Raw genomic sequence first — 24,751 nt, 5'->3', positions numbered from 1 at the left:
ATGTAGGTGCTCACTGTTTTCCCTGGGGTTACCATTAGAGCAAAGAAGCTACAATTTCATATCCATGATGTGAGCATCCCATGTAGGCTCCTCACACTGAGTTCCAGGAGATGTGGTTGGTGCGTGCCCTTACCTTTTTCTTCCCATGACGCATCTGTCTCAGAGGCCTCACATTTGTATTTAGCATCAATTTCAACCAAGGCTGAACTTAACATGCTATACCTTTCAATTTAAGAACAGGATCTCTGGATATATAGCACTTCTTCACAGGAAGCAGCCTAGATCCAAGAAATATCCTCTCTTTAAGTGGCTGGCCCTTACATGAGTCTAGAGTGGCTCCACCCTAGCTCCATCGTTTCTGGCCACATGGGGAGCACAGGTGCAAACAATTTGCCTGTGCTCCCTGGGCCAACCAGACCACTTCACCTGCTGCTCAATCACCAGTTCAAGTTGTGATGTAACAGCTCCCTTACACCTGCATTCTGCTACAATGCAATTTCCACAGCAGCACTTGCCCAGGAGAGAAACCTCAGTACCGCGGTGGAGACTGCAGGGGGAATTACGAGTTTTATGGCTGTTGAGTTTGAGTCATCAATTTAATTCCCAATGAAAGTTAATCGAATGATTTAAGGTATAAGTAATGAGTTACTGAAAACGTTTTCTATCGTTCTGGTTCAGTAGTGGCCAAAATTACTGTCATTTAAGTGTTGGACTTAGCTCATTTCCTACTAGACAGACATGAAGGAACAGATCTAAGGACACATAAAACTGCAGATCCTGTGGAAAAATTAGAAATATTCACACAGGATTTTCAAACACACCCCGAAGAACAGAGGGTTGTACTTCCACTCCAATTTCTGTCCTTTGGCTGCTTCTGTCATTTCCTCCCACAATCTATAGCTGCGAGTCCAAACGCTGGGCTGCCCGAGCTCCCTACTACCCCCGCCACCCTCGGCGGCTCTCGTTCTGAATAAAATCCCGTATAATCCACTGCGGAGCGGCATACGGACGCAGACAGCGCTGCGCTGCCCTCAGAAGCACTGCTAGGCTGAGTCTGCGCAGCTCTTTCTTACGTCTCTTCAGAGGTCAGTACTTCTGCGCACGCGCTAGGGCTGCGTTTGATCCTGCGCGTACGTCACCTGCCGCGGTGAGTTGTGGGTGAGACAAGATGGTGGTTGCTGGTCGTTGCGCTTGGGTTTCCCGTGGCCTTTTGCTGCCAAGGGCAGGTGAGTGTGACCGCCGCCTCAAAGCGGCGCTGGCCGCTGGGCTGCCCTTCTGGTCTCTCTTCTATGGCTCAAAGTTGCGGCAGGGTTGGGGATGTCTGTGAGTTCCGCAGCGCTTCGAGCGTGCGCTCCGCGTTGCCGTATCGGCCCCAGACTATCGGCCACCACGTTCGTACTGTGATGTTCCCCGAGGAGGTATGAAGGAGCGAGCTGGCCTGGCCCTAGCGGGCGTTCATGGCAGAAGCGTCTGGATTTCTGCTTTCGATCTTTATGATACTGTGCTTTGAAGCCCAGAGGGTAGCAGGGGATCGGCTAGGGTACTGGCTGGCGGTAAGCTTTTTTTCTTTTTTTTTTTTTGCTGGAACTGCCAGCAAATAGAATGTTTGGATGTGGATCTCTGGTATCAAAATGGAACGGCTTACAGTTACATGGATTTACTATGTGCGCCTTTGCTGTAAGAAGTGGGAGAAACCAAATAGAATTAATCACATGATAGAAGTTTAGGAGCTTAATGCACTTCTAATTGCAGCAGTGTGTCTCTTCAGGAAAGTATGGTTGTGGTTTACTGTCAATATTTTGATTCAAATAATTGTTCATGAACTGCATGAGATAAGGATTGTAAAAATAGGCTGTAATTCTAGTGATGGATACCTTGTTGTTAGTGATGAAGGTGGAATCCTGCTGTTCTGGGGAGGGAATCCCTAGGCAAGTCTGAGTTATGCATGAGAGTAGGTCAAAAAGTTTTAAGCAGAGCTGTTTAGTCTGGAAATATTAACATGGCTTATGAAAGCTGTATGAGGCTCTTAAGTTGTGTTGTCCTGCATTTTGATTGGGCTGCATGCCATACAGAAGGTCCTTTACTGGTTGTAAATCTAGTGTAAGTCTAGTTTGCTGTGTTTGAGTCTCATTGATGTCTGTAGAACTCAACCTTTTTATTTTCATTTTTTATTTCTTTTTTTTTTTAGTGTTTCAATAATTGATCATGTGACCATAGGTGGTGATAAATTGTGACAATTTTTGTGTAATTATGGAACACCAGAAGGTGTACAGCACTAAAGAATTTTCGGTGTAAGACAAGGAACAGGTGTGGTGTGTACAAGGTGGGAGAAATAACTGGATATTTTTTTATGAAGGTAATTTTTGCAAAAATAACAGCGAAGAAGCCATAAAGTAGTTGGAAGATGCTTGTACAAATTTTCCAGATTGACTTTCTTGTTCTTCTTATGTGGATTGAACTCTTAAATGATAGTATATTTAAAAGGTGATCACACTGGACTATAATTTTGTTTCCTTTAGGTTTTACATTGTAAGGTCTGAAATGTTCCTAGTGAAAAGTAACAAAGATAGTGTTTGTTAATTTTGTAAGTAGGATATTGTTTGTTTGTTTTTTGTTGGTGGTTTTTTTAACAAACTGTTGGATAAGAGAAATCTATGTGGACAAAGTAATGAGAAGAACAATTGGTCATCAAGATTTTTTTTTTAACATCTCAGCATGCTTTGCAGCTTTTTGGTATAATTGAAGGAATCCAGCTGGCTGTAAAGAACTCAGTAATTTTTTTTCTGTGGGTTTCCTTCTCCTAGTAATAAGTTAAATAACAAAAAATGGTTGTTAAAACACTGCAAGAATGAAGGCAACAAGTTCATCCAGCTGTCTACCTCTGTAGTATCTTCTACACTTGCGCTTAGCTGGTCTCCACTTTCCAGGCACCAGTTACATTGCTACGGGCTTAATTCTGTACAGAGTATTCTGTATGCAGTCCTGCTTACATATGCAAGTTTACTTTGTTGTTGTTGTTTTTTTTTTGAAAAAAATAAATAAAAAAGTAAACCTCTTCCCAAAGTGTTTTGAGCATAAAAACTTGGATACATCTTTAGACATTGTTTTTGCAAAACCAGGAAATCTGCATAATGTAATACTTTCAGAAGTTAGCGAGACAAGATTTCATGAAGCTTTTTTTATGAAGTAAGGTACTTATGTAAATATATGTACGTTGTGTATTTGTATAGTTTGTGTCAGGTAGCGTTGCAACAATAGCGTGATTATGTCTTTAAGATAAGCACAAACTGGAACACAGCAAGTTCTGTCTGAACATGAGGAAAAGCTTCTTTACTTTGAGGGTGATAGAGCACTGGAACAAGCTGCCTGGACAGATTGCGGGGTCTCCTTTTCTGGAGATACTGAAAACCTGCTTGGATGCTTTCTGAACCTTCTGAAGGGAACCTGCTTTAGTAGGGTGAGAGGAGAGTGGGACTAGATGATCTCTAGAGGTCCCTTCCAACCCCTATGATTCTGTGACAACCTTCCCTGTAGTTCTCTTGAGAAGAACACAAAGACTTTGGTGGGAAAGACAGTGTGAAGGTAAGCAGTAGATAATGGTAGTGATAAATTAGCATATGCCTTAGAGTTCAGTTTGAGATATTGTGAAGCTTAATATGAACCTACTGTGATACTTTAGAAACCTGACATGCAATTTTGAGTCCAAATGTGTCTTTGATTACTTTGTTTCTTTAAGAGGGTGTGGAATTGCCTTTGTACTGAAGTTGGAACTATGGTATCTTGATTTTTGTAATTTGTAGGATATGAAGAGAGGAGAGAGAGGCAAACTTCTGGGTGCAGATGCACCTTCAGGCACTAAGATCTTGCTGGATTCTCTAGTTTAAATCAAATAACATAAATAACTTATCTCCAAGTGCACTTTTTATCTCTTAACATCATGCTTACGGTATTCGTGCCACTGTCTAACTGGCAATACCTAGCTATTATTGAACAAAATTAGCTCCTCCTGTGTATAGGTGGTTTTTTAAAAATGTCCCAATGTGTATCAGAATGCATAATCAGAAGTTGTCTTGTTCTTTTCTCTATGGTTCTTTTTACTTAGCCTTATGTTGGAAAGATTAAATTTATCTGGAAAATGCTGCATGGGCATGATCTTTTAGAAGTTGGGAGGTCGTTTACTGGCTTTCTTATTTTTTTTCAATGATAGCTGCTATAGTCTGCTCTTGTTAACAGCAGTTATGTCTATAGTGTGTTTAGGTACTCTACATTTCATCTGTTCCTTTATGATCATGGACGCGTAGTAGCATTAAACTCTTCTAATTTTAAAAAAATCTCTTACAAGCAGATTGTGTTTTTTTTGGCTAACGTGACTGGAGTGGACATGTTTCTTTTCAAACTTCCTCTTGGAGCTTGTCAATTTATATCAATATCCTAGTGACGTCTGGTTTCTGTGGCTTTCAGCTTTCCATATCTTGTTTGGAAAAAAAGAAACAGCTTTGAGTCAATGCTCTGTGCATCATGGGTCTGGCTCTTTGCATCTGTTCATTTTTCCCATGCTCCAGAGCTGTGATGTAGGAGGACTGTTCTCTCCTCTAACATGAGTTTGCGGTGTTTAGACTGAAGTAAAAAGTCTGGTTAACCACATCTGTAATGATTCTTATGTTTTTATCTCATAATTCCCAGGTCTAGGAGCGTACTCAGGTGAGACCTACCTATATGTATCATGTAGTTTTTATTTGTTTAACCTCTCTTTCTCCCCTCATACATCAAATACTTATGGTAGCCAATTAAGTTTCATTTTCTGTTTAGAAGCCAGTAGCTTTAGACTGCTCCCTTCTCTGTTCTAGTTTGGTGGGTTTTTTTGTTTTGTTTTTTTTAAATCTGCATCTCCCTCAAGCTTCTCTGACATATTCGGATGTCTCTGAAATTGCCTGACATGGTAGATCTACCTAGCAGAGGCTAAATAAAGTAGGTCTGTAATGAGGAAAAAAAAAGAAGAAACTTTGGGTTGACATTTCAGCTTATCTCACATGCTCTCTCCCATTCTGTGTTGTAGGCTCTGGCATTTCTGTGTTATCCACAGTGCCGTCTGGGTTGCAGCAGCACCACCAAGTTCATCACGCAGTGATCCCTCATGGAAGGAGTGGACGATCCTCTGTTAGTGGCATTGTGGCCACTGTCTTTGGAGCTACAGGTTTCCTCGGGCGTTATGTTGTCAATCGTTTAGGTAACGTTCTTGAGGAATGCCAATTCATAGTTCAAGTGCTTAACCAAATGCCAGTTTTTCTTCAGGTTACAGAACAATCTAGAAGTCTGTAGTACTTTGGTTCTTAAAAATGCAGCAATGCTGAAATGTTTTTTGTGATTCCTTCATAGTATTTGGTCTGATTATTGCCAAGATGTGGCAATTAGTAAAAAGTGTTTTAACCTAGGGAATTCAGAAGTATGTGAAGATTGTTATAGTCATTAAGATCAATCAGTCTCCTTCACATACTGTTTTTCCAGTATGTGGAATCAGTATTGATTCTTTTGGTGTTGGCACTATTAGGAATTTATAGTTAAAATTTGCAGGAATTTGTTTGGAATTCTTTAGAATTATCTTTTGAATTTGAGTTTTAGGAAGTAGCTCTTCTGCTTTTTTCTTTCTCCTCTCTATACATCTTTTAAAAATGCAAATATCCTTTGACGTGACATGTTTCTATATATCATAGTATATTTATAGCATACACTCTGTTTTTGGTTTTTGTCTTACAAGCCTATTAAGCTATTTAATCATTCAAGTATCTACTAGCTTAAGAATTGAAATAATGTTTTAAATTCAAAAATTGCTTCTTTGCTACTTTTGGCTTTGCAGATAACTGCTCAAGATGGTTGTGTTGTGCTTCAATGCCAGGAATAAAAAAAAAGCTGTACGTTCTAATTTTATCTGTTTAGGCATGTAGTAGTTTAAGATAAATGATTTTTTTTTTTTTTTTAATGCTTAGGTCGCATTGGATCTCAAGTAATCGTACCTTATCGCTGTGATCAGTATGACCTCATGTATCTGCGACAGATGGGTGACCTGGGGCAACTTCTCTTCTTAGTAAGTCTTCTGTTTTGGCTTCAAATCAAATATACCATTGTTATACAAGGAAGTCTGTTAATCATTCTCAAACTCACAACTCCAGCAATTGCTTAGCCTCAATATGGAAATGGTGTGAAAGTTTTCTTATGCCTATTTACACACTATGTCATCTCTTTCCCATCTGATGTTTTGGTTACAGGAGTGGGACTGTAAGGACAAAGATTGTATCCGAAGAGCCCTGGAGCACAGCAATGTGGTCATTAATCTTGTTGGGAAGGAATGGGAAACAAAGTAATAATTTTTTTTCATTTTTTTTCCTTATGTGCATAGATTTGCAACAAATGTTTATTTTATAGCCACTTTTTTACATGCGTGTGCAGTATGCAGTGACACTGACATTATTTCTGCCCTCTATGAAAAGGCATAACTGAAATCTTGTATATAGGAGTTCTTCCAATTTAAATGTTTAACTAGAATCTGCTCTTGAGAAGTAAATTATTTCTGTAATTTTCTAGTATATCCTTTTGTTCTGTTGATTGATAAATTTACTGCTTTTGTGATGTTTCACGAGTGCCTTTCTATGTCTGGCAGAGGTTTGCAGGTTTCTGTGAGCTCCTTTATCTTCTTAGAAAAGTGAGCTTTCATCCTGTAACTTTGGGGTGATTATTGATTGTAGGCTACTATAATTTTCCTGTTCTCTAGCTAATGTTTATTTATAACCATGTTTGTGCAGAACTGTCGAAGACAAAAACAAATTAACTTTGTGGTTTGCCTTTGTCTGCCATGGTAGCAAAATGACATACAATCAAATGTTGATCTCAATTTTGTGGATGTTTACAGGTTTAAAGTCTCTGTTGCACTTTTTCTTCTTCTGAACAGTCATTTGGTCATTATGTCAAGTTCTACAATTATTTTTCCTAAAATGGTTTATCTCTTGGCAAGTACCTGTTTCAGCTGTTTCTTGTCTAGTCAAGTATCATATATAACTTCTGGGAGAGTCTTTGATACTACATTCAAACTTGTAGAGTCATCTTCTTTTTCTGATAATCTCTTAGCTCCTTATCCCACTGTTGGAATCTGTTACAGTTTAGTTGAGGAAAACCCATCCAATCTAACTTAACTGAAGCTTTGTATATCTGACAATGTTTTTGTGCTGCATCAAAATAAGTATGGACAGCAGGTCAAGGGAGGTGATCTAATTCCTCTGTGCTGATGAGATGTCACCTGAAGTACAGTGTTCAGATGTGGAGTCCTCAGTGCGGGAGAAACACAGACCTGTTGGAGAAGGTCCAAAGGAGGAAATGAATCCGAGGGATGGAACACTTCCCCTTTGAGGACAGGTTGAGAGAGCTGGGGTTGTTCAGCTTGGAGAAGAGAAGGCTCTGAGGAGACTGGATGGCAGCCTTTTAGTATTTAAAGGGAGTCTGTAAGAAAGAAGGGGACCGACTCTTCAGCAAGGTCTGTTGCAATAAGAGAAGGGGAGATGGTTTCAAACTAGAAGAGGGGAAATTTAGTCTGGATGTAAGGTTGTTTTTTTTTTTTTATGGTGGGGTTAGTGAGGCACTGGAACAAGTGGCCCGGAGAGGTGGCGGATGCCCCATCCTTGGGCAGATTCAAGGTCAGGCTGGGCCTGGCTCTGAGCAAGCTGATCAAGCTGTAGGATATCCCTGTTCATTGTGGGGATGTTAAACTAGATGACCTTCAAAAGTCCCTTTCAACACAAACAATTCAGTCATTCCGTGTTTTTAATTCCTTTTATATATTCTTCAGACTTTCTGGTATAGGTAAAAAAAAAACAAACACAAAACTAGCCTTTCTAGACTATTATATGTTGTTAATCAGTTGTGAACATAAAAGTTTAAATTCATATTGCTGTTAGAACAGAAGTAATGTCATCTTCATTTGGGAGTGAAGGGAAAAAGTCTGTAACGCTGACTGAAGAACAATATAATCTCCCTCTATCTTTTAGATGTGCAGTTCTTCTTTCAAAATTTATGAACTCATGTTAAAAGCATGATTTATGTAAGGAAGGGTTCCTTTTTTTAGTGAAAGTGAGGCAACAACAAAAAGTTTAATTCTAGTAAAAATAAACAAGCAAAACAAATCTTGTTGCCCTGTTTAGTTTCAGCAGCATCAAAAGTAGAGGATTCTTTAGTACACCTTATAGACTTCTAGGTTTTTCCAGAATTTGTTTTGCTTATAAGAATTTGTGTTGTTTATAAGTCCTTATCATATATTTTTATCTACCATGTTGATAGCAGTGGTGATGCTGGAATCCTGCTATAAAACTCTGTGGCCTATTAAACTTGAGGTCAGATTAACCATCATAATCATCCCAAACTCTATGGAAGACATAAGCAGGAAAAAAGATTATGATTAGAAGTGGAGATAAGAAAAGGGGGGGAAAAAAAAGTAAAGCCTGCCATTAAAGGTGTTCTTCCTTTGCTAGTATTTGTATGCAGTGTGGTCTGTGTATACTATTGTCTTTCAAAACTCCATAGTTACAGGAGAGATGTTGTTTATTCTGGCATATTTCTAGAATATATTTTTGTGAGTAGAACAGGAGTAATGGTTCTCGGGATTCTATTAGCTATTGAATAGTACAAAATAACTTTTTAAAGTTTTCTTTAGACTTCAGTGGGCTCTGAAGACCTGTGAGGGTAGATAAGAACAGCGGGAGAGAAACTTGAACAAGACGTTTGTTACTCAGAATCTGAGTACTGTGGAGTGTTTGCAAGGTCAGTGTGAAAACACGAGAAGCCAGTTTTCTTTCTTGCAGTCTTGGGGTAGTTGGAAGAAATTTTGATTGTTGCAAAGCTTTTGTGTTAGCTCTGCTTGGAGATTGAGCTTCTGTATTGTTCTTGATCAAATAGCAAACAAGATTACAATTGAGCTCTGCAAATTTAGACACACCCCCCTTTTGAATGCTATGAAGTGAGAAGAGTTGTTTTCTGCATGCTTCCCCTGAAATTCCTTACAGCTGCTGTGAAACAGTTGTAACTATTCTGTTAGTATAAAATTTTCTATATGCATAAGCACCTGTCAGTTCTTTGGTCTGTTTTTGTAACCTTTCCCAATGTCTAACATCTGTCATAACATAGGCTACTCAGAATTTTTGGGTTCCTTTGTAATATGATTGAGTGCATCAAATTAAGTCAGATTTCAAACAGGTGTTTTGAAAAGACAACTTTCCTCAGATCTTGAAATGCAACATTTCCTCAAATTACTAAATAATTTGTTTTGACTCGGGGAGGGCCTTGTATTTGTTGCTGACAAATGGGCAAAGAGGACTTTTCCCTGAGCTGGAAGTCAGGGATGGGAAGCAGAATAAACCCCTCAAAACTGAGGATGAAAGTTACCTGCAACTCTATCTGGACTGTCTTAAGTCTGTGGGATCAGATGGGACCTACTCGGGTACTGAGGGAGCTGGTGGAAGTGATTGCTAAGCCACTATCATTGTCAGTAGTCCTGGTCAACTAGGGAGGTCCCAGTCAACTAGATACTTGCTAATATGGTGCTGTTCTGCTTACGAAGGAGTGAAATTGCTTCTGACAGATTCTTGTTGATACCAGGCAAAGTATTTACAGGTAAGCCAATAGTTACATATAGAAAGAAAAGTTGGACTCCCACCAACTGGTGAAGGGGATCTCTGGATATGTAGCACTCCTCAGAAAGAGGCCTAGGTCCAAGAGATGCTCTCCCTTCAGTAGCTGGCCTTTGCATGAATCCAGGGTGGCTCCACCCTGGGTTCCCCCCTTCTGGTCACATGGTAAGCACAGGTGCAAACAATTTGCCTGTGCTCCCTGGGACAGCCACACCCCTTCACCAGGTCCTCAATCACCAGTTCAAGTTGTGACCTAACAGTTCCCATACAGATGTCCTTCTACAAGAAGGGTTGAATGGAGTATCTGGGGATTTACAGATGTGTCAGCCTGAGCTCTTATTGGGGAAGGTCATGGAGCATGTCTTGAATACAGTCAAATGTCATGTGTGGGACAGCCAGGGGACCAGGCCTAGCAATCATGGGTTCATGAAAGGCAGGTCCTGCACGGCCAGCCTGATTTCCTTCTGTGACTAGATGGTTGGCCTCGTGGGTGTGGATGTAATCTGCCTGGAATTTAGTAAAGCCTTTGACTCTGTATCCCACAGTATTCTGCAGAAGCTGGCAGCTTATGGCTTGGACAAGTGTACTCTTCGCTGGGTGAAATGCTGTCTGGATGGCTAGGTCCAGAAAGTGGTGGTGAATAGAGTTAGATCTGGCTGTTGACTGGTCACTAGTGGTGTTCCCTAGGGGTCAGTATTGTGGCATGTCCTGTTCAAGATCTCTATTGATGACCTGGACAGAGGGATTGAGTGCACTCTCAGTAAACTTGCAGATGATGCCAAGTTGGAAGGAGGTGTTGATCTGCGTGGGGGTAGTAAGGCCCTATAGTGATCTGGATCTCTGAGCTGCGGCCAATTTTATGAGCTTCAGCAAGACCAAGTGCCAGGTTCTGCACTTGGGCCACAACAACCCTATGCAATCCTACAGGCTTGAGACTAAGTGGCTGGAAACGTGCATGGTGGAGAAGGATCTGGGGGTGTTAGTTGACAGCCAGCTGAACATGAGTCAGCAGTGTGCCCAGGTGGCCAATAAGGCCAATAGCATCCTGGCTTGTATCAGAAATAGCATAGTCAGCAGAACAGGACAGTGATAGTCTCCTTGTATGTGACAATGGTTAGGCCACTGTATTTGTTTTGGGCCCTTCACTATGAGAAAGATGTTGATGCCCATCATGCACATCTGAAGAAGGGAATGGAAGCTGGTTACATTTCTGGAACACGAATTATGTGAGTAGTGGTTGAGGGAACTGGGGTTGTTTAGTCTGGGGAAGAGGAGGCTCAGGGGAGATTTTATCACTCTCTACAACTATCTGAAAGGAGGTTGTTGTGAGATAGTGGTTGACCTCCTTTCCCAGATAAATAGCGGTGGGTGAGAGGGAATGGCTTTAAGTTGCACCAGAGGAGTTCATATTGGATATTAAGAAAAATTTCTTTTTGGAAAGTGTGGTGAGGTGTTGGAACAGGTTGCCCAGGGAGTTGGAGTTGCTGTCCCTGGAGTTGTTCAAGAAACACGTAAATGTGGCACTGAGTGGCATGGTTTAGTGGGCATGGTGGTGATAGGTTAATGGCTGGACTGGATGATCTTGGTGGTCTTCTCCAACCTTAGTAATTCTATGATTCTGTAATTCATGCTGATTTAATCTTGCCAGATGAAAAAGCAGGTAGTACTACTGCTATAGCTGAAGTTCTGTGTTGTGTTTCCCTTGTCTCATGTACATTTTACATGAAGAATTGCTTGCAAAAGGAAAACTTCCTAACAAAGAGCATAGAGATGGTTGTTTTTTTTTAAATACATTGAGGTAATGTGTGATGGCTGTTACTGGTTAGTAAGCAACCACTCAGTTGCTCTTAAATTTAAAATTTGTTTTTGCTTTGTTTTAGAAACTTCAGTTTTGAAGATGAATTTGTAAATATTCCTAGAAGTATTGCCCAGATAACTAGAGAGGCTGGTGTGGAAACACTCATTCATATCTCTCACCTAAATGCTAGCATGAAGAGTCCTTCCAAATACCTGAGGAGTAAAGTAAGTCTAGAATCCTTTTGAATGTATTCTCAGATGTCCTACTTTTGCCTTTTTTTTTTCTTTTCAACTAGGTCTCTTTGAAAGAAATCAGCATATGAATTTACTATATATCAGATTGGATATTAAAAAGAAATTATTATCAAAAAGTGAGGTAAGGTGTTGGAACAGGCTGCTGAGGAAAGTGGTGGAGTCACTGTCCCTGAAGGTTTTCAAGAAAAGAGTAGATGTGGCACTTAGGGACATGGTGGGTATGGTGGTGATTGGTCAATGTTCAGACAACATGATCTTAGTCATCTTTTCCAACCCTTATGATTCTATGGCATATTTTCTTCAGCTGAGGAATTTTTGTGTTACTATGGTCACTGGGGCTAGAAATCCTCCTAAGTACTTAATGTGCTTTGAAGGGAAATAGATGCTGTATTTCTGAAAACTAGTCCTATTTTCTGTACTTGAGTATTTTTGCATCTACAATTACTGTTGTTAAGAAATAGTTTTCTGATGGTTTAGAGTCTGATATCAAGCTTAACATCTAAGGCTGAAATGACCTAGCAAATGCAGGTAAGTAGATGATATCAAAATTAATCCAACAAAACCAGTTTAGCATCACCATTACAGGCCCTTGTAGTGAAATTATTACCTGTTCTTGCACAAAAATGTGAAAGTCTGTTTTTGACCTTCTATTTTTTCCTTGTTAGGAGGTATAGTTGTATACTATTAATTTTGTCTTTTTATATAGCTGTTGTCCTGTCCCAGTTTCAGCTATTTTTGTTTTGTCCTGCATGTGGGACTCTGTTGCCTGTTATAATAGAATTTTTGTTCTAAAACCAGGGTTAAAATTTTGTAGCTCTCTGTGTAATGGCTCTATAGGATAGTTAGGACTAACTATATTCACCAGTCTCATGTGGAAAGTAGATTGGTGCCACTGAATTTTTTTCCACTCTATTTCAGCAGTGCTTTAGTGTTCTAACAACATAGTAGAGACCAATTTAACCTTCTGTTTTTTTTCCAAACTATCCTCTGTCACAAACTAGAGAGCTGCTTCCTTTTTGAACTTCGATGCTTTTGATGTGCATCCATTCACTAATGATATTGCATTGTAACTCAAGTAGAATAAATTATATGTGTGTTTATGGTACACTGGGGACAGTGTGTGAGACTTGTTTTAGCAAAGCATCTCAAAGACCAGATAACTCTGATACCAATCATTTTGTGCTACTACTAATGCTATGTCCTTGAATGTTATGGTCAAGATACAGTAAATTCTGAAAAGGTATCTTTATTAGACATACTCAGAATGGATCTAATTTATACGGTTATTTTAATTGAATGACAGGCTGTTGGAGAGAAAGCAGTAAGGGAAGAATTTCCAGATGCTATAATTATGAAGCCCTCTGAGATGTTTGGGAGAGAGGACCGATTTCTCAATCACTATGCGAGTATGTATTCCTAAAATAATTAACCTATATCTCATTGTATACCCCTCTGTAGAGATCAGAGGGAAAAAGCAGTCTGCTTTTAAAAAGTGGAGGTACACTTATGATTAAAAAAAAATGTACAGTGTTTCATTAACAAAAGATGTGTAACAGAAAAATAATAAATTTTCATCTTGTGATGAAGTGGTGGATCCTGAATTCTTTCAAAGTCAAAATGAAACTTTGCTGATTAATGTTGTGTACTACTACTTTTTATTTAGATTGTCTTGAGCTAAGATCTGGTCATCCTAACTGAAATGAACTTCTCAGTTTTGTAATGCTGGAATGTAAGAAAGACCTGGGCTGTTCTAGGCTCATACGGAAGCAAAAGTAATGAATCATATCACCAGTAAAATTGCTAGACAGTACAGAGTAGAGGCTGCTTCTCTTGAAATTTGAGATACCTCTTAACCACTCTAGAGGAACAATAAACATAGCCTTCCTGTGATTGTTAGGAAAACTGAATGTGGATGGTAATTCTTTCCAATTCTTTAGTGTAATGTATATTAATTATTTGCCTACTGAAAGCATTTACAGATTTCTTTTCTCAAGTTGTTTTTTTTCTCCATTAGACATGCGCTGGTTTGGTGGTGTGCCTCTTATTTCTTTGGGCAAAAAAACAGTGAAGCAACCAGTATATGTAAGTCTTCCTGAAACTAAGAAAATTCCATATCCTGCTTTTTTTTGTTTGTTTTTTTTCCCCTTTCTCTCTCCCCATAAATCACTTCTTGAAGAGGATATTGCACATCCATTCATGCATTCATGTTTTTTATTGGTAATTATCTGTTTCTTACAGGTGGTTGATGTAGCAAAGGCAATTATTAATGCAGTTAAGGATCCTGATGCTAAAGGAAAAACATACGCTTTGGCTGGGTAGGTTACTTTTGTAATTCTAATTTTCTGAAGTACTTCTTCTTGGTGTATTATTTTTATTATTTTTTTTGGCATGCTGCACACACTTTGAGCTGCAATAAATTCCACCTCCTTTTTGGGAGGAAAAATGAGTCAAGCTTTTACTGTGAGTACTCTGAAAATCCTAGTTTAGGTCCTATTGTATTTAACGTTATGTACAGATACACAGAGAAATAGGTAGTGTTCATAAATCATCCCAGAAGGAGGTTGTGGATGCCCCATCCCTGGAGGTGTTCAAGGCCAGGCTGGATATGGCTCTGGGCAGACTGGTCTAGTGGTTGGCAGCCCTGCACACAGCGGGGATGTTGAAACTGGATGATCATTATGGTCCTTTTCAACCCAGGCCATGCTGTGGTTCTACGAAAATGCTGCTAAAACAGTGTGGAAATCACCATGAATAGTCACTATTGAATCCCTTGGTGTATTTATGTACAGAAGTTCAGTGTCAGAAGTCAGAACAGGTAATTAGCAGTAAGGAAAAATGACCTTGCAAATGCCGTGGGTCCATGTTTCAATGTGTAGTACTAGAATTAGTCTCCATTCAATATATATGGTGAAAGGAGCATTAGGTTCATGGATGGGGAAAAAGAACAGCAACAGTTGCTAATAAGCCAAGTTAGAAGTGATGCTGAACACCAATTTTTTTCAATTGCTCAGATATGTCTTCCTGTGTTATGTTTATACTTTTTTTTATTTATTTATATTTAATACGCTGAAAATACATGTGATATCTGGATTTTGCAAAAGGCTTATGTGAGACTTTATTGTTTTTTCCATATTCATTTTGTGATGCTGTTACTGTGACAGCTCATTATTCCTGAGTGCAGAAATCATTTCAGGTTCATCTTTCATTCCTGTAATGTAACTTTGTTCAGGACTGTAAATGTTGATGAAGATGTTGTTCTAGTAGTCAGGTTAGGTGTATAGTATATTGGTGTTCTGAAAAAGGCAGCAACTTTTCAACTTTTTTTTTTTAAATAAGGCTGAAGTACTTCACAAAAACTGACAAAGAGTAGGAAACCTGTTTCTTAACCTTATCATTGCTTTTGGTCCTTTAAGTAACTTGAAGTTGCTTTCAAATCACTGGGTCATTATTGAAGAGAATAAATATGTAGGTATGAGTAAAACGTAACCAATGCGAAAACGCACAAAATGCATGATACATCCTTTGAGTGACAGTTTTATTTCTTGTGGGCAAACAAATATGGATCAACACATATGCAAAACTGCCTGTCGCAGTTGGAAGGAGAGACTTGTTTTTAGCTTCACTACTGTCTCAGCAGAAGTAACTGCTACAACAGTGGGAGAGATTGAGACCTGCTCACTAAGTAGAGCAATATCTGCAGCCAAAGGCAAGGGCAGTTGGCTAAACTTTGAATGTATTCTTACAGTTTCAAAGTCTCTTTTTTTTCTGACATTTTACAGAAGATGAGGAGTTCAACACCCATGTCTCAGAGGCGGGAATTCAAAGCAAGGGTGCCAGGCTCTTGCTACAAGGAATAGAATTTCAGGCACCTAGCAATGACTGAAAAAGCTTTAAATAACAATAACCTAAATTGAAGACTCAAATTGGTGCTGGAAAACCATAGGAACTCTACAGCATAACCCTTGACTAAAGCTGTATGAGGCATTTTTCTTCCTTTTCTTTTAAAGGAGTTAACCAGTTGAGTTTAAAATACTAATGTAAAAGAACATTTTCCCCCCTATTATGTAGTGGATTAGAGTTTCAACTATGGCAACTATGGGGCTATTTTTGAATAAATTAAGATTTTATTCTCTGTTCTTGTCTTGACCATGGCATTGTTTTTGCTTCATCCGCTTGTAAAATCTTCTTTCTTGGATGCTACCACTGTACAGCTTGCTACATGCTAGTATTCTGGTTAGCATAATGACACTTGAATGCAACTTTTTTTCTTGGTGAAGTTGTATTGTTAAGGTAGTCTGTAAAGGAATAAACAGAACAATATTTCCTTATTTTAACATTTTTAAGTATAGCTATATTATATACCTGTATATGGTTTTAAACTGTCAGGATGGAAGTAAAATTGGCTTATTATGTTAGCTCTGTATATGTATGAGAATGTTAAAGTGTAAGGGCAAAAAACTTGGTTTCTGATGGTACTCCTGTAGTGTAACTTCATAAATGCCAAGGTGAAATCTAAACAAGAAAGGAATGGGAACTACCAGTGGCATATATTTCTCTTAACTACTACACATGTGCAGGAGATTGTCTGTTGCCTTACCTCCATTTTCAGAGGGTGAATGCATTCTTTTGGGAAATTTATCTTGCTCTTGAAGAGAACAGCATATTCTTAGTCTCACAAACTCAAGGCAGTCAATTTACTTGCAATCATTTGCTACCAAGGATGCAAGGTTTCTTGATATAAATCTTTATTAGTTTTATTGTTTATTTCCTGGCTTGCTATCTTTCTTATATTACTTGTTGTCTTATATTACTTGGGCTTCTACAAAATCAGTCCTGTCCCAGTGCTGAGTGGCTTGTATTCAGAATTTGAGTCATTCATTATATGGAGGAGGGAGGCACACTAAGGGTGTGCTTTAGAAGCAGAGAGAATATATTTTATTCAGTGTGAATGCGGTGATTAGCCTAGTAAAGACTGTGAGACTACTTACCAGTTACTATCGTGGGCAGAACAGAATTAACTTGTGGAAAACTAATTTGTTGTCAATTAAAATAGATTGTGGTAGTCTGAAATAAAGACCCCCCCAAAAAAAACTGTGCTACCTTTCCTCTACCATTTTCTTCCCAAGGCTTCACTCTTAACTCATATATCCCATGCGGTACAGGGGAGTAGGAATGGCAGATCAAGTCAGTCCTCAACAGTTCCTTTTTGCCATTCCTTTCTCCACACATTTTTTTCTCTTCCTTCACTGTGGTCTTCTCCACGGAGTGCGGAGGTATGTCTGTTCCAGTGCCTGGAGCACCTCTTCCCCCTCCTCTGACCTCAGTGTTCCCTTTGTCTGATTATGACACATTTTCCCCTAATCCCCCCCCCCTCACCCCTCGTACTGCCCTACATGAATTTTCCTTAAATATGTTTTCCCAAAGTACCACCAGCTTGACTGATGGCCTCAGCTGTGACTGGATTTGGCTGTGTCTGGCATGGGGGCAGCCTTTGAACTCTTCCCACTGAAGCCACCTCTGCAACCCCCCTGCTGCCAATGCCTTGGCAAGAACATCCAACACAATGATAAAACAATCTTGCAGTGTATAATGTTACTCTCACTCTTAACTTTTTCTGACTTAATTCACCCAAATGTTTTCTGCTTTTGTGAGGAAAATGACAAGCTTGGCTAATAATTTAAATAGAAGAAAACAGGTCCTTGAATTAGCTTAGAGTGATGAGGATGTTTTTCTGATTTTTTATTTTTTTTTGGTCTCATGTTGCAAGTATTTAAGAATATGTTACTTAACTATAATGCTTGTTTTTTCTTTCAGTCCTAATCGGTATCTTCTTCATGACATGGTAGAATACATCTATGCAGTGGCTTTTCGAACTTTTTTTCCTTATCCACTTCCACGTCCTCTGTATCAGTAAGTCGAACACTTCAGTCACTAAGAGCTTACCAAGCAGCGTAGAAGCATAAGTAACTATTGCATTAGTTGTTTAGCATTAGTACTGTCAGTTGTTATTTATTGTTGTAGGATAGTGGGAACTAGCTTTGCATATGTACTCATTAGCCGTTTTTGAGTCTTGTCTAGCCACAGGCCTGCAGCTGATGAGTTGGTGGATAAAAAGTTAAGTTGTAATAAACATAACTGCTTATTTCAGAGGTATCAAATGCCCTTGCTGTGGCTAAACCAAGAAATCAGTAAAAGGTCCTAAGTAGAGACAATCAGTAGGAAATTAAATGAAATTTAGTAGTACCACAGGGAAGATCTGTGTATGCTAGTGACTGTGGGCCCTGACACTTTTCTACAGCTGTTCAAGGTAATACTACTGTCAGCTCTTGACTTGATTTTTCTGGTTCAGTCCTTTTGTATTCATTTCAGCCAGTAACAGGTAAATTTGTAGTGAGTTGTTGGCCTGGGAATTTGAGCAGTATTGTTGTGAGTGTATATTTTGTCTACCATGTGAGGAAAGTAGCATAGTTTAAAAGATTGTAGTAAATAAGGAAGTATTAAAGGAGAAGTATAGCACCACTTCAGTTCATTACAGTGGATGAGTTCTGAAGGCTCTGTAAGTACTGAACAACTTATGCAGTTGCGTGTTTTGTCCCCTTTGGACACTCAAGAGAGAAATTGATCTGTGGAGTCATGTCTACTGAGAAATAATGAATAAAAGAGTGCAGTGAAAGTCTGAGCCTGGGCTTAGCTCTTAAAGTATTGTCAGACATGCTTTTGAAGAGCTGCCTGAAATAGTAAATTCTGTTTCAGAAGATCACTCTCAGCTTGATTGACATATGTTAATGTTTGGGTAGTGATTCTACTCCATTTTAGTACAATACTAACTAAAAAAACCTAAAAATGTCACCAGTATTAGAACCCCTCTTACTATTCTACTGATAGAACTCACCACTGGATTCCTGTAACTGGTGATGAATAATTCTGGAATATCTTGCTATTTCATCTGTTTCTGAATGCCTGGAATGACACAGAGAAGCTTGTTGTAAAGTTAACTGTGGGTGCTTACTACTAGCTCCCATTAGATGAGGCGAATTTAATATATTTTTCTTTACAGGCTAATCTAAGTGCTATTTCGTGTTCTTGAGAAAAGAGTGCAAGTGTAGTAGCTCTGTTTATTTTTAGTAACTTAATGCTGCCCTAGTCTACCAGCTGAGCATTTCTCTAAGAGATTCTGCCTTAGAATACTCTTGACCCTACATATCTGAGCAGGAGTTGTAGTATTATTTTATTTTCTCTACCATATTCACTTACTTTCAGGGGAAATTTTATTTCTGAAAACATAAATACATGAATCCTCATCTTATAGATACAGATTTCTCTAGATTCTGTCATCTTGTTTATATGGCTATTAAATGATTTAGTTGTCAGCAAGTATGTTTTTCCCATGGGGGTGAGCTTCATGGCTAATTGAATTAATGAATGCACTATAAGGGAACAGAGCTTGGAGGAAGGGCAAAGGAAAGACTCCGCCTTCTAATGTGTGGTGGATTGGATGTGTTTACTTTCCTGTCTCATTAACAACACTCAGTTTTGCTTCTAGGTATCTGCTTCTCCATTCCCTTCCAAAGTAGAGGAGTAGGGGATTGAATAATTTTGTAGCAACGGTTAAAGTTTCCAGAAACACAGCTGAGAACTTACTGCTTTAATTTGTAACTTTTAAGAACAGTACACTGTTAAGTAAGAAATATTTGTACTAGTTCTTGTTCTTCTTTGCATCTTGGTAATAACTATATTTTTGCAACACTTTCTGATTGCAGCTTAATTGCAAGATTCTTTGAGATCAGTCCATTTGAACCATGGTTAACTCGAGACAAAGTAGACCGAGTAAGTGGAGGACAACCTTCAGTTTCTTCTTGGGGAGTGTTTCTTTTTGTATTTGTTAACTTCTAGTTCTGTGTTTAAAGGATGCTCAGATGTGTACACATCACATAGTATAGTATTTTGGTCAGTTTACTGGTTAAAATTTGATTATGTAATACTAGCTTCAGACTGTTTGAACAGTGAACAACAATTTAAATTTTATGGAGGTGTTTCTGTGTAACCTGAATCAAAAATGACTAGGATTCTTGCAGCACATCTGCTGCAGCTGCTGTTCTACAATCTCAGATTATTAGTCCAGGCCTGTTACAGAGCAGAGGGATACACTGTCAAAACAGACTGGAGATTCCTCTGGTGTGGTTTAGAATGGCTTGCTGAGAGAGAGAGAATATCTGGAATTTTTTTTTTAGGAAGGTATATTTAGTATGCAGTCTTCCTGCTACCATTGGTGGAAGAAGAACATTTAATATTCTTTGCTAAATTTTGCTAATGTTTAAGAAAGCGGTAGCAACTGGTGAGAGGGTCATATAGCAAGAAGTAACATGGTAGAGTGGGGAAAGGGTGCAACATTCTAAGCATTGAAAGTGATAAGATCTGCATGCTTTGATCCTCTCCTTTTGTCCTTCCCCTACAACACATGCTATTTATAGGTAATTAGTGAGTTTTCTACCTCTAGCTGCATTAAAATCACTTTAACAACTGAAGCCGAACTGCACTGCATACAGCCAGAATTCCTGCTTATTATTTGAACACATAATGTGTTGAAACTTCAAGTTTCTACCTTAATTCTCATAAAGCTCATAATTCTCAGAGTGTATGAGTGGAGGTGGACAAAAAACTTGTCGGTAGCCTATTTTGGACTTACAGTACTTTATTTCTAGAATTTTGGGACAACCGTGTATCTGGGGGAACTTGATTATATATGTAGAAATGCATACTGAATATACGTAAGGAGTTAACTTCATGTTTGCATGTATCCGTATATAAAATAAACTGCAGTTTCTTAACTCTGTTTGGAAATGATTGTGAAAAGATGTGGACAGTATGTATAATAAAGGATTTAAACTTATTCATGATATAGAGCAACCCTTTTTTCTACTTCCAAATCACTGAAAATTCCCCCATGCTAGAGTTGGCATTGTAGTTCTTCTGACCATATTGACCCAGGATGTAAGCGTAATACCTCCTGAAGGCTTCAGTTCTAGCTGCCTTTGTAGTTCATACTTACGTTTCATGAAACAAACCTCTAGCAGTTCACCATAACTACTGCAGTTCAGCTATGGCATGAATAGTGTAAAAAGGAGTTTCTCCATGTGTCTCCTGTGCTGGGTTGTACCCCTCTTTTCCAGCTTTTCATCTTTAAGTGATATATACAAAATTATATCCAACTGATTAAAAGACCATTTGAGAAATAACAGTCAAGAGAACCCAGTTTCCTAAGGTGCAAGCATTTATGTTTTGAAAACAAGGTAACAAATATTTGTCCTGTGGAGAACCTTGTTCTAAAACATAGAGAACTGCAACCTATGAAAAACATATGCTGAACTACTGTCTTTTGACAAAACAGGATCTAGAGGCATATGTGACCTGTAGTTATACATACACATCTAGCCTAATTTTGTGGTTATAATTCTGTAATCTTCCTGGTATGTAGACCTGATGGAGAGAGAATGAAGAAACTGTGTGTCTCAGCTATTTCATCCTGAATCTAAATCTGAAGTCAGATTTATTTTCTCTTTGCTAAGGGTTCAGAAGATCTGTACCTCCTATCTAGGTACATTTGGTACTTAATACCTCATATATGTAGGTCACTCTGAAAGTAATGCCTTCTATTTATTTCCGTGGAAACTACAATGGATACCAAGAGCACAATAACACTGTTTGGTAGAACCAATTCTCAGCTACAAAATACTATTTTTTTCAAAATAGTCACCACCATTAGCTCTGTATTTTTGTCAGTGATGATTGAGAGCCTGTAGACTACCTTTGTAAAAGTTCTACACCAGTGGAGATGATCTACTGTTACCACTGCTGGAATGTACCACCCGCTGTCTCACTGTGCTAACATCCACTCTTTGGTCACCATAAACATTCAGTGAGCATCAATGAATGTCATTGTGTGCCATTTTTCCTGCATGGAGCAGTTCATCGACACACCTTTCCTTCTTCCACATTTCCATTTCAGTCACTGTTTTATCAGACCACACCTCTGCTGCCATCTGTCACATGGCAACAAAATGTAGTGTAGTATTGGTAGGAAGGTTCAACCTGTATTGCCATACCACCCCCATCCACCTCTGATGTCATAATAAAATAGGAGGTATTACTTTCAAAGCAGCCCTCATAATGCAAGATGCAGGAATGTATTGCACGCTTTTTTTCTTAGGGGAGCAGTCTTACATCAGCAGCCTTGAAACTTCAGTTCAATCTCTGAAGAGCTGCCATTTGTAGAAGATTGTTTTGAAACATATTTAAATGTTTCTAGTACCAGAGGTTTATGCTAGTATGTGTTCATGAATGTGACCTCAGGCATAACTACATAAAACCCATATAAAACCTTTTTTTTGGTAGGTGAATAATTGCATTGAGTATAATGTCCGTTTTATTAATTCTTTCTCTTTTTTTTTTTTTTTTCAACCTCTTCCCTCTTTTCCTTTCTTTTTAAAGTTTCACACAACAGACATGATATTGCCTGATCTCCCTGGTTTGGAAGACCTGGGTATTCAACCAACATCTCTAGAACAAAAAGCAATTGAAGTTCTTCGCCGTCACCGCAGGTACCGCTGGTTGGATGCCGAGCTGGAGGAAGCAAAACCAGCGAAGACATATCCCATGTAACAGCTGCATGAGTGTTTACTTAACACTTCATCAACTGTCTCTGTATGACCTAGTTTGTTTGGAGAACTGTGTATGTACTAAATAAAATATTGTAGTCATGTAAACTGTCTTTTACCAGCAGCATTGTCTTTTTTACAGGAAACTGTAACTGATACACAATTCTTTAATAGATAGTGAAAGCAGGTTTACGTATTGTTGCTTAGTTGGTGAGCATAAAAACATTTTGATCACATTAACTGGGAGAAGTTAAGCTTTGTAGGAAAACTCCTTTTAAAGGAATTGAGAACCGGGATAAAATGAGTGACAAAAAAATTTTGTATTTTCACCTCAAAGCTTTCTACTGTTTGCCTTTGGATGTGACAGTAAGAGGGAAGGAACTGGGACAAACTGGACAAGTAATGAAGGTATCAAAGGTAGAAGGCTAATGGTGGAGGAGGAATCTGAGGTGAAGATTGGAACTGTGTAAGTGATGAAAACAAAGAAGGAAAAATAATAGACTGAAAAGAATAGGAAGGTCAAGGTTAGGGAAAGCACAGAAGTTTCTTGATTAAATAATGGTGTTAACTGGAGCCAAGGATCAGAATTTCAGTGTTTCTGTGTTGTTGTGAAACTCCTGGGCAAAGTGTATCTTTAATTTCAACAGCTTCCACCTTTTCCTCATCCACAAAAACCTACTGCTGCTAATGTCAACCTTTTTAGGAGGAAGTAGGGTCTTGAGACGAAAGTAGTTTTCTGATGCTACCTGCCCTGTTTGATTTGGCCTTTGTGTGTAGGTTATTTTTCTTTTGATAACGTAAGTTCATCCACTTCAAAATATATCTGCCAGTTCAACAAAAAAGCTGGACAGTCTGGAAGTGCATATTAATAATTTGATCCTTATATTATTTTTACTTGACTACATGCTTTTTTCTTTGTTAGTGCTCATTTAATGTATGGGTTATGTATTTTATTTGCACACTGCTGTAAAAACTTGTATTTTTAAATTGTTTCATGAGCACCACATAGAGTACAGAGATATGGTACAGCCTGGGCTGTACTGACCATGCTGTGGTTGAGTTCATGCTCTGGAGGGATATGAGACAGGCAAAGAGTAAAATTAAGATGTTAAATTTTAGTAAAGCTGATTTCCAGCTCTTCAGGGAGTTAGTCAGCAAAACCCCCTGGGAAACAGTCCTCATGGGTAAGGGTGCAGAGCAGAGCTGGCAGATCTTTAGGGAAGCTTTCCTCGGGGCACAAGAGCTCTCCATCCTCAAGTGTAGGAAGCTGGGAAAGGAAGGCAGGAGACCAGCATGGCTGAACCAGGGCCTGCTGGTCAAACTGAGGAGCAAGAAGGAAATGCACAGGCAGTGGAAACAGGGACAGGTACCCTGGGAAGAGTGTAAGGAAGCTGTTAGGTTGTGTAGGGGTGGGGTCAGGAAAGCCAAGGCTCAACTTGAACTAAACTTGACAAGGGGTGCCAAGAGGAACAAGAAAGACTTCTACAGGCACCTTAACCAGAAAAGGAAAGTCCAAGAGTGCGTACCCTCCTAGTGAGTGACACAGGCAAGCTGGTAACAACAGACAAGGAGAAGGCTGAGGTACTCCACAAAGTTTTTGCCTTGGTGGTCTTTGATAACTGATTGCCACACAGCCCTCAAACGTTTGGTTTGGTAGGAGGGGATCAGGGAAGCGATGTCCCTTCCACTGTAAGTGAAGATCAGATTTGTGTCCACCTGAGGAACCTGAACATCTACAAGTCTATGGATCCTGATGAGATGCATCCCAGATTTCTAAGGGAATTGGCTGGTGTAGTCACCAAGCCACTCTCTGTGATAATTGAAAAGTCATGGTAATGCAGCAAAGTCCCTCGTGACTGGAAAAAAGACAATGTCATACCCATTTTTAAAAAAGGGTAAAAAGGATGATCCTGGGAACTACCGACCTGTCAGTCTCCTCTCTGCCAGGGAAGACCATGGAGCAGATCCTCCTGGAAGCTATGCTAAGGCACATGGAAGGCAGGGAGGTGATACAGGGGAATCAGCATGGCTTCACCAAAAGGCATGTCCTGCTTGACCAACATAGTGGCCTTCTGTGGTGGTGTAACTGCATGAAAGGACAAGGGAAGAGCCACTGATGTCATCTATCTGGACTTCAGTAAGGCCTTTGACATGGTAGCCCACAATATCCTTCTCTCCAAATTGGAAAGGTACGGATTTGATGGGTGGATTGTTTGGTAGATGAGGAACTTGCTGCAGGATCAAACCCAGAAAGTGGTAGTCAATGGATCAATGCTTGGATGGAGATCAGTGACAAGTGGTGTCCCTGAGTCGCCAGTGCTGTGGCTGATACTCTTAATATCTTTTTTCAGTGACACTACAGTGAGATTGAGTGCA

General features: G+C 39.2%; 1 protein-coding gene and 1 long non-coding RNA gene across 2 annotated transcripts; one reads left to right on the top strand and one right to left on the bottom strand.

The window, feature by feature from the left end:
• The first annotated feature begins 1,069 nt into the window (after positions 1 to 1,069).
• Positions 1,070 to 22,488, top strand: NDUFA9 (NADH:ubiquinone oxidoreductase subunit A9). Its single transcript, XM_021382061.1, has 11 exons — positions 1,070 to 1,226; positions 5,057 to 5,227; positions 5,985 to 6,082; positions 6,264 to 6,355; positions 11,549 to 11,690; positions 13,024 to 13,126; positions 13,735 to 13,802; positions 13,959 to 14,035; positions 17,535 to 17,630; positions 19,481 to 19,547; positions 22,209 to 22,488. The coding sequence occupies exons 1-11, from the start codon at positions 1,169 to 1,171 to the stop codon at positions 22,377 to 22,379; spliced, it is 1,143 nt and encodes a 380-aa protein (XP_021237736.1). The 5' UTR covers positions 1,070 to 1,168; the 3' UTR covers positions 22,380 to 22,488.
• LOC110390650 lies at positions 15,823 to 16,909 on the bottom strand. The gene is made up of 2 exons (XR_002433807.1): positions 16,821 to 16,909; positions 15,823 to 16,015 (listed from the first exon to the last, which is right to left on the bottom strand). It is a non-coding gene; the product is annotated as an uncharacterized LOC110390650 (long non-coding RNA).
• Positions 22,489 to 24,751: the final 2,263 nt, after the last annotated feature.

Source organism: Numida meleagris, unplaced genomic scaffold, assembly GCF_002078875.1.
Source record: "Numida meleagris isolate 19003 breed g44 Domestic line unplaced genomic scaffold, NumMel1.0 unplaced_Scaffold165, whole genome shotgun sequence".
Lineage (NCBI taxonomy): Eukaryota > Metazoa > Chordata > Aves > Galliformes > Numididae > Numida > Numida meleagris.
This window is presented reverse-complemented; position numbering and strand designations above follow the sequence as displayed.

Coding starts and splice junctions, on each gene's coding strand:
- NDUFA9 (XM_021382061.1), top strand. CDS start 1,169: ATGGTGGTTGCTGGTCGTTGCGCTTGGGTTTCCCGTGGCCTTTTGCTG. Junction 13,127..13,734: donor ATTTCTCAATCACTATGCGA/GTATGTATTCCT, acceptor TTTCTCCATTAG/ACATGCGCTGGTTTGGTGGT. Junction 13,803..13,958: donor CAGTGAAGCAACCAGTATAT/GTAAGTCTTCCT, acceptor TGTTTCTTACAG/GTGGTTGATGTAGCAAAGGC.